We start from the raw sequence: 15133 nt of genomic DNA on the forward strand, positions 1-15133 counted from the left end.
TAATATGGCCCTATGACAAAACCACCACGGTCACCTGGCCCTGCGGGGTCACCTGGAAAGTAAAAACACGGCCCTTTTCCCCGGTATACCCAAAGACCTGGGGGAACCGTGGTTACAATTGACTGGTGCATTATTTGATGAATACAGTTCATTAATTTCATCTTGTTTGTTGAGTACTTTTTAAAAAAAAAAATGCCATTTAATGTAAATACGCTTAAAAATCATAATGTAGCACACGCGGGAATGACCTCAGAAGATTCATGTGCATTTTTGAGGTTTTGTGGTTATGTTAACTTCAAGATATTTATAAATATAAATAATCTTAACATTTGAATTGCAATTGTTCCAAAAAACATTTGAAACAATAAATAACTTGAGTGAGGCTTATGCACCAGTCAATTGTAACCATGCCCCCCCCCTCCCTTTCTGGGGGATAGCGGGGATTTTGACTTTCAGCCCAGCCAACCCCAGCTAAAATCCCCGCCCTGCGGGCACAAACAGATGGTAAGATCCCCGCCAAATGCCCCTGTCCGCCAGGGACCCTAGGTATATTTAAAGCGAAGACAAAACCACCTCATTCACCCGGCACTGTGGGGCCACCTGAAAGGTAAAAACACGGCCCACTTCCCCAGCTATCCCTGGTATATACCCCACCCACACCCCCGGACCTAGGGGGGCCGTGGTTACAATTGACTGGTGCATTACAGTAGTGTTTATTCAAAATAGCATCGGTATGATTTATAATTGTATTACCATGCAAGGAAACAGTATATGTGCCCTCCATAGCATAATTTTAATGGTGTTTTTCTTTCCATAATATGAACGATTTTTTTACATAAAAAAATATTAGGACGGGAATCTGTTGTCACATTAACCAAAGATGTTTCATACGAAATTTTAACTTACAACAAAAAAGATAAGTGTGAAAAAACACTTAAAAAGTGTACGGATTTGTATCCTTAGCCTATATGTAGTCAAAGTAAAAACATAAAAAGAACTAACAAATATTGAAATAAAAAACATCAATTATTATTTTGGAATTGGATCGATGCCATTTTCACCGTTGGCTACGACGCTAAACTCAATTGAACAAAGTATTTAAATTACACACATTTAACACCACTTATCTTCTCATGATTTCATACAAACATGCAACCAAGTATGCGTAAGTCTCGTTACCGGCAACACATTTCCTTCTTCTAGGCAGCCATTTTTGTTACAGTCAGCATCACGGTAGTGTAGCACCGCGCATGCCCACACCACGTGACTATTTTAATATTCCATATATGGTAAAAACCGAAAAACTTACCACAGCCTAGTGATATATATACGGTATGAGGATGCTGTGTTTTGTGACAAAGTGTTAAGAACGTGATTAAAGAAGTCACTTACAGAAAATAGTGTAACTTGATTTTTAATAGTATAAGAAAGTGATAGTATATCGATATGCAGTGCGGACAGAGTTTCGTGTTCCACATGTTGGTGTTGTTGACCATCGCCACTGTAGGTAAGCTTGCTTTTGTCCATATTTTTACAAAACATTCGGTTCGGCAGTTTATATCTAAAAAGAGAAAAAGTTTCCGTTATTTAAAAAAACAACAACATGTGTTTATATTGTTCTCATCAACGATGACAAATTGAAGAATTATGGAAGAGATATATGAAAACATGAAACTTTGGTTAAAGCTGCACTCTTATAGGTTGACAGTTCTTCTTTTTTGTCTCAGAATCAGCTGATTTTGGCATCAATGCCTTCAATTCAGTCCTTTAAAATGACTCACAAAAGAACAGATCTCAATTGTTCGAAAGAATGGTCGAACATTTCATTTTTCTTTAAGCCTTAGTAACGCTTTTGGCCATAAAACAAATTTTCGACCATAAACTTGAAACAATGCGATATATTCTTTAATCAGCCTTCTTATGACTGGTTTCCAGACATTTACGCTAAAGTTGGCATATTCCAAAACAAAAAAATAAAAAAGTTGTCAAAACGTTATCTGTGAGACTGTCGCTTTAAAAAGTAATAGGTTTTTCCTTCGTGACCTAACAGAAACCCTTTCTCTTGACATCTAAATCAGACCATAGGGGCTGTGTGTCCAGTACATTGATCTGAGAGTTTTTCAGTTCGACCAATAGTGCCTAAACAGAAAAAGTATTACTTTAAAGTTTACTGACTCGCAGTGGGAAAAAGGGGACTTACATATTATATTTTTTAGGAATCATGTCTTTTAACTCCGCTCGGATTCACAAACGCCCCACTTTGACGCAATTGGGGAGATACACTCCTAAACGAAGCCCGCACGGGCTGGGAAGCTGGCACTTATCTGGTTCCAAAACGACAAGGACTACAGGTAATACATTTCGGTCGAAGCGATGTGTAGTGGTCCTTTACCAAGATTGCCTAAATCCTGTCCCTTTGGTCAACATTGGCCCCTGTGGTCATTTGTTTTACATAGTCTAATATACGGAAAATCTTCTCTAAAACAGCAATGCAAAGAGCTAAGTTATTTAATTGGCATGTAGCATTGTTTTGTTGGTCCTCAACAAAATATGTTCAAATTGTGCCACTGTGGTCATAATTGGCCCCACCCCGGGAAAATAGACGTATTTAATCATAACTTCCCTTAGGCTAGCATTCACCACTTTCTCTATCAAACACCGATCTCATTAGCAACCACAAATTTCAATTTTCTTTCTTAGCAATCTTGTCTTCCTTTAACAATTATGGGTCTCCTTAGCAATCATCAACTTCCTTAGCAACCAATTTTCTTTCGTAGTAACCTATGACAACCTCGGCAATGGCTTGCTTCCATATAAACCATAACATTTCCTAGCAATCATGGACCTCCTAAACAACCACTACCTTTATTAGCAACCACCTTTCAACCTCAGTATCCAATTATTTCCTTGGCAACAGCTTGCTTCCTCAGTACCATTAACCACGGCCTCCTAAGCAACCATCGACTGCCTTAGCAACCATATTTTTCTTAGAAACCAATGTCTACCTCAACTTTGGCTTGCTTCCCTATTAACCATCACATTCCCTAGCAACCATGAATCTCCTTAGCAACAATTTACTTCCTTCGCAATAATATTTTGTCGTAGAAGTCAATTTCTCCCTTGTCAATAGCTTCTTCCGTAGTTTGACCAGGTTCTCAACATTCGGAACTCCTCGGCCATTTTTTCAAAAACAACCTCGGATGTATGCCGGTACATCTGTTGAAGTAGTCCGTATTATTTTGAATAAACGCATTAATTAAATGTAGTGTTTAAGAGTTGTATTCATTGCTCTCAGTTTAATTTGATTGCCAGTGAAGTGTATTATTGCAAACATAATTACGATTCCCAAGAGTTAAGTCATAAATTTTAACTACTAAATAAGATTACTACACGATCTATTTGCAGCGGACTTAAACGTACCACTTTTTAAGTATGTAAACCGTCCATATACATCCGAGGTTGTTTTTGAAAAAATGGCCGAGGAGTTCCGAATGGGTTCTCAAGTGAAATATGTATTACTCATGGGCTGTAAGCCTATAGTGAATAAACTATTGGGATGGATACTGTGCATGTATTATAAATGTATAGCACGTTGAAAACAACATGTACCGTAACATTTAAATGGTGTTCATTTCATATTTAATTTTAAACTAAAGTAACATGTACAAAATAAAAAAGGTTCTTTCTTTGCTTTTTTGTCACGATAGTTGATGTACATCTTAAACGCTCTAACTGTTGGTGTACATTTGCCAGTCCAATCAAGCCAATGCGATTTTTTTAGAAATATTGAGATTATTAATAAAAGGTTAAAACAATTAGATGAGTTCATATCTTATAAAAAAATTAACAATTTTTGGAAGCTAATCATAATTCGTGGAATTCGAAATTGCGTTGTTCGTAAGAACACACTTAAAGGATGAGTTCAAGGATGTGAAACTAGTACGTTATTCACATTCAAGTGTCCCTCTTATAAGTTCATGCACCTGATTGATGTTATCGACAAGGGCAGACCAAGTCCTATTGCATTTAATCAATAAGGAAAATAAATGTTTCTAATTTTCACATTGGCTGGCACGTTTCCGTTACGACAAAATAATATTTCTATTGTTCTGATCAAAGATAGTTTTATTTGGTGTTTAAATGAGATATTAACAATCATGTATATAATCTCCTTAACATAAAGTATTGTTAAAGACATTTAGGTAAACATGAAACTTTGTTTAAGAATTAGAGGTTTTGACTGCGAGACCTAACAGAAACTCATTCGGCCATTTTTATCGAAAATAACATTTGGAACTCCTTGGCCATTTTTATCGAAAACATCTTCGGATGTATGCCGGTACATCAGTATAAAAGTTGTTCGTTTTTATTTTATTTATATCATTAATTAAATGTTTTAGTTTGTATTTATTGATCTAAGTTTAAATTGATTGCCAGTGAAGGGTATTATTGCAAACATAATAACGATTCCCAAGAGTTACGTCCCATTAAGTTTAACTACTAAATTAAATTACTACGTGATCTGCATGCAGCGAACTTAAAACATACCGATTTCTGAGTATGTAAACCGTCCATATACAACTGAGGTTGTTCTCGATAAAAATGTCCGAGGAGCTCCCATTGAACAGAAACTCTTTCTCTGGACAAACAGAACACATGTATCGCTTTATACCCAGGTCATTGGTCCGAGAGTGATTCAGTTCGACCTATAGTCAGCGGGGAAAAGGGGGCTTACGTATACATCTTTCAGGAATCGAGACTTATACCCCTGCTCGGACTCATCACCGTCCCACAAGGGTGCAAGGTGCTAAAGGAAACCCACACGCCCCCGGAAATTGGCAGCCCGTGTCCTGGTGCCAGTGTGGCCACACCGGATGTGCCTGCTGCGAGGACAGTTTGGCCAGCCTCAAAAATAAAAAGTTTCATCTAAACGGTGGGTTTTCGCTTAAATGTTTACAGTGAAAGATAACTTGGGCTATTTACAGTGAAATAACGTTAAGAAGCATCAACGATTAACACTGGAAATATATAGCAGTGCCTTTCACCCAATTATCGCCCAGTAATTTAAAGCTTCGTATATCTAAAACGTCTTAAAATATGCATTGGCAACGAAATATAATATATATATAGTTCCATAGTTGTAACTAAATTATAAGGTATTTCATTTTTTTGCAGCTTGTATTACTGTGGATTGGAATTCGGCCACAGATGCATACTCTGTTGTTCTCTCCGTCAATGGCCGGACGCTGTACCACACCATTACCAATAGTACGTGAGGTGCATTGGGTATACATGTAGATCCGGTATCAAATGAGCTTAAAAATCCGAAAAAGCAAACTGATCATAATTTTGCTTTGATTGATCTTTCAAACACCATAAACACTACTAAAAGTGTCTGATTTATCTACACTGCAACACATGCTTTGATACTAGGATAGATTTCGGGTCGCACTGCTCATTAGAGATAATGCGAAACATTACTTTACGAGTACACACACGAGTGAGCTACTTTGTGTGCACTACGTCATCAAGTTATGTGTACATTGTTCAAGTTTAATTCGAATCTTCAGAGATGTTGCGAAACACTACTAGTACGGGGACCTGTACGAGTGAGCTTCTTTGTGTACACTACGTCATGAAATCCATGCATTTTTACTACTGTTTGCAAACTAACTTAATATTAACATATTTTGCAGCCAAGCCTACCAAATCATTTTTTTCAAACGTGCTCAAAAATCAGTTAAACAGAACGCGACTGCAATTCAACTTTGCACCGAAAAGGCAGCCAATTCTAATGTCCGAAGCCACCGTTGAGGCGATACAAATTGGCTGCCTTTTCGGTACAAAGTTGAATTGCAGTCGCGTTCTGTTTAACTGATTTTTGAGCACGTTTGGCTGAGTTTATTTGATAAGCAGTTGTACATTGTGAAAAATTGTGAACCTGAATGACATGCTCGATAGCACGATGGAAGTGATTTATTCAAGTATAAGCAAACCTACAATATCAAGTTATTAGTGGCATTTTGCAAACGATTTCAAACTCAACCATAGCATGTATACGAAGCTAAACATACATTTACAAGCACACGTCGTGTGTCGCAACAGGTTTATCCCCCCTCTTTTCAGTGCCTTCGAGCACCATGGAAACATGTGTGCCAGCGACCCGCATGGATGTGAAGGGAGAGATCTGCTTTCGTTTCTATAACTTCGATCAAGGGACGGGGAACTTGTGCGCCTCATTGGAGGCGGAAATAGAGATAGAGGTCTGAGGCGATTGAATTTCTTTAATGATACATTTTCCCCATGAATGACTATGACACGTACTGCGGGAGTTCAAATAATGCATTTGTAAATTTGATCAACACTAGTTCCAATAGTAAAAATAGTTGGCTTGAAAACGTTTTATGCAATTATCTGAATGATGTTTTTTTTTTAATTTCTAGCGTACAGAATTTATTACGACTGGAGTTAAAACATACATATTCCAGTGAAAGTTTTAACTTCATTTTTTTTAAATTCATTCTGCAGTTACAGTATAAATAATTACCATATATGACTGTTGTTGTTTTCTTCAGGATCTAAAGGAAATCATTGCGATAAATTACGGCTGTTTTCGGATTGGAACACGGCCTGAGTTAACACAAAACAGATCCGAATAGAATCACGTGCATGGAGTACGGATTTTCGTGCAATATAGAAACGACGACAGATAGAAAATCATCTTTTTTATGAGATATTTATATTTATATTATTTCTATGTTTTGTTTTTTTAACACTTCGGCACAACGGTTGCTACTGACCAACACCGGGACCCAATATATCACGAAAATACTTAAGTCAAAACTCAAACTCAATCTCAACTCATTTTACCATATAACATCAAAATGTATTGAGAAAAATATATGTTTTTACACATTTTAAAGCCGCATTCTCTCATTGAATATGTTGATTGAAACCTTGTGTCTTGATACCAATGGAAAAATATTCTACCGCCAAAAATGTACTTGAGTACAAATCAGTGTCATTTGACATTTACTCAAGTAAAGTTTTTGCTATAGAATAAGTTTTCATTTGAATATTGTCAAAATCTTTCAATAACACATTCAATGAGAAAATGCGTTTTCAAAAAGTATAAAAAACATGCAATATTTTAAAGGATATTATGTTTTATATGGTGAAATGAGTTGAGACTGAGTTTGAGATTTGACTTTAGTATTTTCATGATATTGGGTCCGGAACTTTTATTGAAACACCTGATATATCTAATTTCCATGTTTAAACGGATATACTCTCCGCTTTTCAACAGTTGAAAATCTTACATAAACTAAAGATTGTTCACGATTTCAATAAAACTTCCAACATACTATATCGATGTTATTTTAAAAAATCGTATTTTGATATCACTGCAAATGTTTTTATCGCGTCTATATTAGTAAGAATAGTGTACGGGTGTGCAAATATAAAATGTACGTTATAAATGTGAAACTCTACTACACCTATTACATCTAAGGGTCCTTCAATATTCATTCCACAGTGAAATGAATACTCAAACGTCAGTTGAAAAACGGTCAAATGTGGTCATCAAACATGAGAAACTTAGTGGAATCAAACAACCAATTAACTGTACTCGAGGTTTATAAGTGTCTACCCTCACCTCGTTTGGCTCTACAGACATCCATGCCAGACATTGGCCTGAGTCTTCGCTCACCGATGAACTACATAACATTCTCAGAGGAAGGTGTTCGAAAACACGTATCAGATCTAAAACCACACCATCCTGTAGCACCATACAAACTACGTAATTTTCAGGCTTCGCTAACTAATTGCATAATACCAACCGTTCTAAATTCAGCCAATGGCATAAAAATATTTTGTTATCAAATTAAACCTGAAAACTGCCATCCCGTTACCCTCACTTTCGCCACATGCAATACATAAGAGTAGATAGGTAGCAGCTAAATTATGAAAAACATAGACCGTCACCAAATCCTCACAGATGCCCAGCATGGCTTTTGTACAAGAAGATCAGGTGATACATAGCTTTTACTTACCATCCAGGACCTAGCCAACGCTATTGACAACATGGGTCAGTCACATGTTATCTTGTTGGATGTTTCCAAGACTTTCGATGATGAGACCCACCAACGCCTCTTTTTCAAGTTTTTAAATAGTAGGTAACAACTTACCCAGTTGGATCAGCAGCTTCCCCAAGGTCTCAATCAACAAGTGTGTCTACAGGGGAATACGTCTACACAATCGCCATCATGAATGACCAGCTAGGCTCTTCACCGAAGAATGTTTGCTCTATCGCTAGAAGATAATTATGCAGCAAGACCTTGATGGCTTCCAAAGATGGGAGAAGGATGGGATTATGGAATTATATCTCCTGATTTGCCTGTTCATGCATGTAACGAACAAACACGGACATACACTAAAAGACGTCGAAACAGCAAAAGATTCAGGCCTCCGAATAGCCACAAACCTTTTAATTAAGCCATACTATTACTGTCACCTGAAAAGCCAACAAAACCCGATTCAACCTTCAACGTAATACTCAATCGAAGACCAAGGGGCTCTGCTATACCCTGATGTTGCAACTCATCTGGGGCCGTATTCAATAAGCATCTTAGTGAATATTTTCATCTTAGTGAATATTTTGTAATTTTTGACAATAATTATTTTTAATACCCTCTACCTTTATATTGCTAAGACCATTTTCTTGCTTATTTTCATATTTTTGGTGGATAAACATTGTCCATTTTCTAAAAAACCAAATTAGAAAAAATGACAATTTGTTATTTAGATAAAAATTGTTACTAAGGTGCTTATTGAATACGGCCCCTGGGACCCTTTAACGAATACCAACATTTGGAAGCGAGTTGAGGTGCAGCGTAAATCTGCAAGAATGGTATTCTCTGGCTACAAACGAATCAGAGCATCTCATTCATCCTTTTATGCAGCAACTCCAGTGACCGACCCCTCAGGACATGAGCGAAGAGCGAAGGGCGACGGTAACGACGATGTGTCGCATAGTGTACAATACGGTTGATGTCCCCATAAATAATTTAATACCTATCAACACTGTTCGAGACCACGGACTTGCCTGTTTGGCCCCATTCGCAAGAACAATGTGCTATCAGAAGTCATCCTTCCCAGAAACATTCCGAGTAAAAGCTGTCCCACCATCGACAGCTTTTATAGGGAAGTACTGACTGTCAACTTTCGCTAGACTTAATATAAGCGTTATTGCCAACATAATTATTACATACTGAATATTTTTTTATTTATTTCTTTACTAAATAAATTATAAAAAACTGGAAAATATGAATCAATAACCACAAGTTTCTTAAGCAACCACCTTTTGTCACAGTATGCAATGATAAACTTGGAAATAGCCTTCTTCCTTAGTTCCCTTAACAACCATCAACTGCCTAAGCAACCATATGTTTTCTAAGTAACCAAAACCTACTTCAACTATGGATATGCATTTCCTTAGCACTTCCTTCGCAACGACATTTTGTCTTAGCAGCCAATTTCTTCCTTGACAATAGCTTGTTTTTGTAGTTTGACTAGGTACTCAAGTGAGCGGTATATAGTGCCATTTAGGTCCTCTTGCTATTTGATTAGCACAATTTTGCAGATGTGAAACACATTCTTGTTTTTGTATTGTTCTGAGAAAATAGATTTCTATTAGCTTGTCTTTTTAGGAAGGAAATATGTCGAGATATTGTGCCGGCGGCGTTTTGCAAAAGATGTCATGGCAATAATTGTTGACTGAGACAATACACACATGTGCAGTGAGGCCCGTAATTTTTGCTTTTACAATTGTTGAGTTGCCCTTCTTTTTTCAGACCAACGTTGAAATTCTTGTTTGCTCCTCTGCACACATGTTTCCCATCTTATGGTGTAAAGAGCGGACGGTTCTTATGGCAATATAACACAAGCAAGTGTGAGGACCCTTTTTGTTTAAACATGAACACGTTTTAGTGAGCACCATTTCGTCTTCTCACGGTAGTTGATTAAGAACGGACTATTTCATGACAGCTCGTGCTATTTGTCAGAAATGTTGAGATTTAAAATGAAAGGTGCAGGATCGTTAGAAGGATGGGCAAATAGTGAGACATTCAAGTGTCCACTTTCATTTTTACGTCACTGATAAAATCGGCCAGGGCGTATATTTTGCATCCTGTTTTAAGTTATATATAATGTATGAGGATGCTGTGTTTGGACAAAGTGATAAGAACGTGATTAAAGACGTCGCTAACGGAAAATAGTGTAACTTGATTTGTTTTAAGAGAGAGATAGTATATCGCAATGCAGTGTGGTCAAAGTTTCATGTTTAACATAATTGTGTTGTGGACAACGGCCATAGAAGGTGAGCTTGCGTATATCCATTTTGAGCAAAACTTGACATCCGGTTCGTCGGTTAATATTTAAAAGTAAAACTGATTATGTTATGTAGAAAATATATAGAGGATATTTGTTTGCTTCAGTGTAAGATCGTAATTTCGAAACAGTCAAAAATATCAAATATATTTTATATATTATTAGATATTTTCAGTGTTTGAAACAGTGAAATATCCAAAAAATACTGGTAAATGCCTATAAACCACCGGGAGGAATATAATGAATGTTTATATGGTTCTTGAACGTGTTTTTATTTGGTGTTGTAATCATGTACATAATCTCCTTAAACTAATGTCTTTCTATGACATTTATGTATACATGAAACAAAGTGTAAAAGGAATAGGTTTTTGCTGTGGAACCTAACAGGGGCTCTTTCACAAAACACAAGTACTGGTTTCTACTAAGGACATTGGTCTGAGACTGATTCAGTTCGCCTCCACAAAAGAGTATAAACTGAACTTAACCGAGAGGAGATGGCTTACATATTATATTTTTCAGGAATCGAGCCTTTTTCCTCTGTTCGGAATCATCACCGTCAAACTAGGGTGCAATTGAGTTCATGGACTCCAAAAGGAAACCCGCACGGGCTCGGAAAATGGCAGCCCTCGTCCTGGTGCCAGTGTCACCTCACTGGATGTGCATGCTGCGAGGACAGCCTGGCCAGCCTCAAAAACAGAAAGTTCCATCTCAACGGTGGGTATTCGCTTAAATATTTACAGTGAAAGAAAGTTATGAAGCATCAACGATTAACACTGGAAATATGTTGCAGTGCCATTCACCCAATCACCGCCCAATAAAGGTTTACATTTAACGCGTTTAAAATGTGCCTTCGCATCAAAATAAACGTTCCTTGGTTGTAACTAAATTATAAGGTATGGCATTTCACCTTTTTGCAGCTTGTCTTACTGTGGATTGGAATTCAGCCACTGATGCGTACTCCGTTGTTCTCTCCGTCAATGGCCGAACGCTGTACCACACCAATACCAAAAGTACGTGAGCTTCATTTTGGGTATAAAGCAAACTGTTAGGCTATTAATATTGTTTCGAATTGATCCTTTTAACAACAGAAACACTACAAAGAGTTTCTGATTTATCTACACTGCAACACATGCTTTGATACTAGGATAGAGGTTTGGGTCGCACTGCTCATTAGAGATGTTGCGAAACATTACTTTACGAGTGCACACACGAGTGAGCTACTTTGTGTGCACTACGTCATCAAGTTATGTGTACATTATTCAAGTTTAATTCGAATCTTCAGAGATGTTATGAAACACTACTAGTACGGGGACCTGTACTAGTGAGCTTATTTGTGTGCACTACGTCATGAAATCCATGCATTTTTACTAAGTACTGTTTGCAAACTAACTTAATATTTACAAATTTTGCAGCCAAGACTACCAAATCAATTTCAAAGTGCGACATCATTTTAATGTCCGAAGCCACCGTTAAGGGGATACAAATTGGCTGCCTTTTCGGTGCAAAGTTGAATTGCAGTCGCGTTCTGTTTAACTGATTGTTCAGCACGCTTGGCTAAGTTTATTTGATAAACAGTTGAACATTGTAAAAATGACATGCTAGATAGCTCGATGAAAGTGATTTATGCAAGTATCAGCGAGCCTACAATTACAAGTTTGTGACATTTTGCGAACGATTTTAAACTCAACTATAGCATGTATACGAAGCTACACATACATTTACAAGCACACGTCGTGTGTCGCAACAGGTTTATCTCTCCTCTTTTCAGTGCCTTCGAGCACCATGGAAACATGTGTGCCAGCGACCCGCATGAATGCGAAGGGAGAGATCTGCTTTCGTTTTTATAACTTCGATCAAGGGACGGGGAACTTGTGCGCCTCATTGGAGGCGGAAATAGAGATAGAGGTCTGAGGCGATTGAATTTCTTTAATGAAACATTGACTATGACACAAACTGCGTGAATCCACAAATAATGCATTTGTAAATTTGATCAACAATAGTTCCAATAATAAAATTAAGTTGGCTTCAAAACGTAATTAAAAGAGTCAACCATTTTATGCAATTATCTGAATGATGTTTTTTTTTTAATTTCTAGCTTACAGAATGAATAAGGACTGGAGTTAAAAACATATATATTTCAGTGGATTTTTTAACTTGTAAGATACTACGTTTGAAGTATTCTATTCGCGAAATTTCTTTTACAGTTACAGTATAAATAATTACCATATATGACTGGGTTTTTTTCAGAATCTAAAGGAAATCATTTCGATAAATTATGGCTGTTTTCGGATTGGAGCACGACCCAGAGAACAGATCCGAATAGAATCACGTGAATGGAGTACGGATTTCCGTGCAATTTATGAACGACGACAGATAAAAACCATCGCTGCTAGAAAGGAAGAAAAAAAAATATGAGATAGTAATATCATTTCTATGTTTTATCTGTTAAACACTAGCGCACGGGAGTCGCTTCATGCCAGCCCGGGACTTTTATTGAAACACCAGATCTCTAATGTCCATGTTTAAACGGATATAGTCGCCGTTTTCCAACAGTTAAAAATAAAACAAAAACTAAAGCTTGTTTACGATTTCAATAAAACCTTCAAACGAACCATATCGATATCATTTTGTAAAATAATAAGAAAATGATTTCAGTGGCTCTCACGCGTTTTGATATCACCGCAAACGATTTTTCAAGAATGTTGTACTTGTTTGCACATATAAATATCAGAAATAAATGTAAAACTCTACTTCACGTGTTCCATCTAAGCATTCTTGAATATATATTCCTCAATCAAATGAATACGTCGCTTACTCGACCATCAAAGGACTAATGTTGTCAACAAACACCAGAAATGAAGTCGAATGAAACAACACAATAATTTTACCCGATGTTTGCAATTGTTGGGGTCTATCCTTACCTCAATTGGCTGCACCCTAGTGGGGTGGCTTCTTCTGTAGATAACTTATTCGTATTGGATTAACCCGCAGCCACGTTCAACTCATCGACGAGGTTAAAGGTATAAACACTTCACTGCAGTCAATAACTTACGTTCACTAGAATATGTGTACACATGTTTAGGTATTCTAACATGGTCTCAAATAATTTGTTCAGTATACAGGCAACTGCCTGGGTTGGTAGTGGGTGTTTGTGTGTGTGTGTGTGTGGGGATGTTTGAATTCATTTTTTTTGCTGTATTGCAAGACGTTCGTGCTCCATCAAAAATTCTTACATTGATATAAAGAGTAATAATTTAATGAGCACAGAAATAAATTGCTGGGATGGTATACAAGTGTATCTGATTTTGCATAAGAAATACGCGGTACGTTCTTATTGGGTAACAAATTGCATTTTGTTAAATAAAAACATGCCTTACAGCCCGTGTCTTTCTTACACTTTTATTAACGCACGCACGCTTATTCTGATTCAGCCTCACACAAAAACTGCATAAAACTTCCTCGCCCAACATAAAAGGTGTTTAAACATAGAAAAATCGACCGTATAGTGCTCACAGCCAAGTGCACCAACCGTCGAAAATAAAAAAAATATATATGCAAAAAATTCAATGAAAAATAGCTTAAATAGGTACAAGAAAGGTGCACTTTGACTAAAAAACACAGTTTCAAGTCACGCAATTTTCTATTTTCACTTTGTAAACAAGCAATCGTTCAGCTTATACATTCAATAACTTTTTTGTTAATGCCTCTAGAAACATGGAAATATCCTCCCAAAACACTAAAATCTCTTCGAACACCGCCAATTTAATCCGCATCACACATTTCCCTCACTTAAAATTCGGAAAACACAAAACACGTTGGACCCCCTGAAAACAGTCTCACAGGACTACACATTATTTTACACAATGATATTCCAGGTTTTGCTGAAGCAATGCATACTATCAACTGGTCGAAATTCAACCAATGCCATTCAAATCTTAAAGAAAGGTTGTCAAAGCAAACCTGGAAATACCGTGCCGTATCCCTCACCTCCATCACATGTAACACGTTTAACATATAGACAGCAGAACAATCGTAAAAAGGCACATGAACCGTCACCCAATCCTCACAGATGCCCAGCATGGCGTTTGGAAATGGAGATCATGTGATGCCCAGCTTATACTTACCAACCAGGTTATAGCCAACACCATTGACAACATGGGTCAGACATATCTGATCTTGTTGATTTTTTTTCCAAGGCGTTCGATGAAGTATCCCACCAACGCCTGAGACCTTTCAAAGTTCTTATGGAGTACGTAACAACTTACAGAATTACAATGTAGATTAGTAGCGTTCATGATGGTCGGATTCAACAAGTGAACATGGATGAGAGAACATATCTACCCTGACACCAGTATAAAAAGGTGTCCAACACGCGTCCTAGATTCGTTGCTGTTCCTCCTGTATATTAATGACTTCCCAAACTACACCAAACCTGAATAACCAGCTAGATTCTTCACGGATGACTGGGTTTTGAAGCCACATCAAGTCGAAAGAAGATACATGTACCTATGAAACAAGATCTCGATGGCCACCAACGCTGGGATAAATACTTGCTTATGGAAATCCACCCCCTGTATTACCACGTAATCGAAATTACTATATTAACTCTGTAACATAGAAAACAAACAACATTCCGACCCTGCCGTCAACGTAAAATTCAGTCGAAGACAAAGGGTTTCTGCAAAATAACCCTGCTGAAGCCTCTCATGTAATACGCCAACGTCATCTGAGACGCTTTCACGGATAC

General features: G+C 37.3%; 2 protein-coding genes across 5 annotated transcripts; both read left to right on the forward strand.

Moving 5' to 3' along the window:
* Positions 1-1338: 1338 nt before the first annotated feature.
* LOC128224246 (uncharacterized) lies at positions 1339-7351 on the forward strand. Of its 3 annotated transcripts, none has more exons than XM_052934046.1 (6): positions 1339-1507; positions 2217-2351; positions 4751-4933; positions 5176-5268; positions 6127-6263; positions 6576-7351. In XM_052934046.1, the coding sequence occupies exons 1-6, from the start codon at positions 1447-1449 to the stop codon at positions 6657-6659; spliced, it is 693 nt and encodes a 230-aa protein (XP_052790006.1). In that variant the 5' UTR covers positions 1339-1446; the 3' UTR covers positions 6660-7351. The 3 variants fall into 3 exon arrangements, 2 of the variants coding, with proteins under 2 accessions (XP_052790006.1, XP_052790007.1); XR_008259457.1 differs by having other exon boundaries at positions 1353-1507; positions 4677-4933; XM_052934047.1 differs by lacking the exon at positions 2217-2351.
* Positions 7352-10196: 2845 nt separating this feature from the next.
* LOC128224608 (uncharacterized) lies at positions 10197-13136 on the forward strand. 2 transcript variants are annotated; one of them, XM_052934528.1, is made up of 5 exons: positions 10197-10375; positions 10906-11100; positions 11304-11396; positions 12134-12291; positions 12634-13136. In XM_052934528.1, the coding sequence occupies exons 1-5, from the start codon at positions 10315-10317 to the stop codon at positions 12799-12801; spliced, it is 675 nt and encodes a 224-aa protein (XP_052790488.1). In that variant the 5' UTR covers positions 10197-10314; the 3' UTR covers positions 12802-13136. The 2 variants fall into 2 exon arrangements, with proteins under 2 accessions (XP_052790488.1, XP_052790489.1); XM_052934529.1 differs by having other exon boundaries at positions 10199-10375; positions 12155-12291.
* Positions 13137-15133: the final 1997 nt, after the last annotated feature.

This window comes from Mya arenaria, chromosome 17 (assembly GCF_026914265.1).
Source record: "Mya arenaria isolate MELC-2E11 chromosome 17, ASM2691426v1".
Lineage (NCBI taxonomy): Eukaryota > Metazoa > Mollusca > Bivalvia > Myida > Myidae > Mya > Mya arenaria.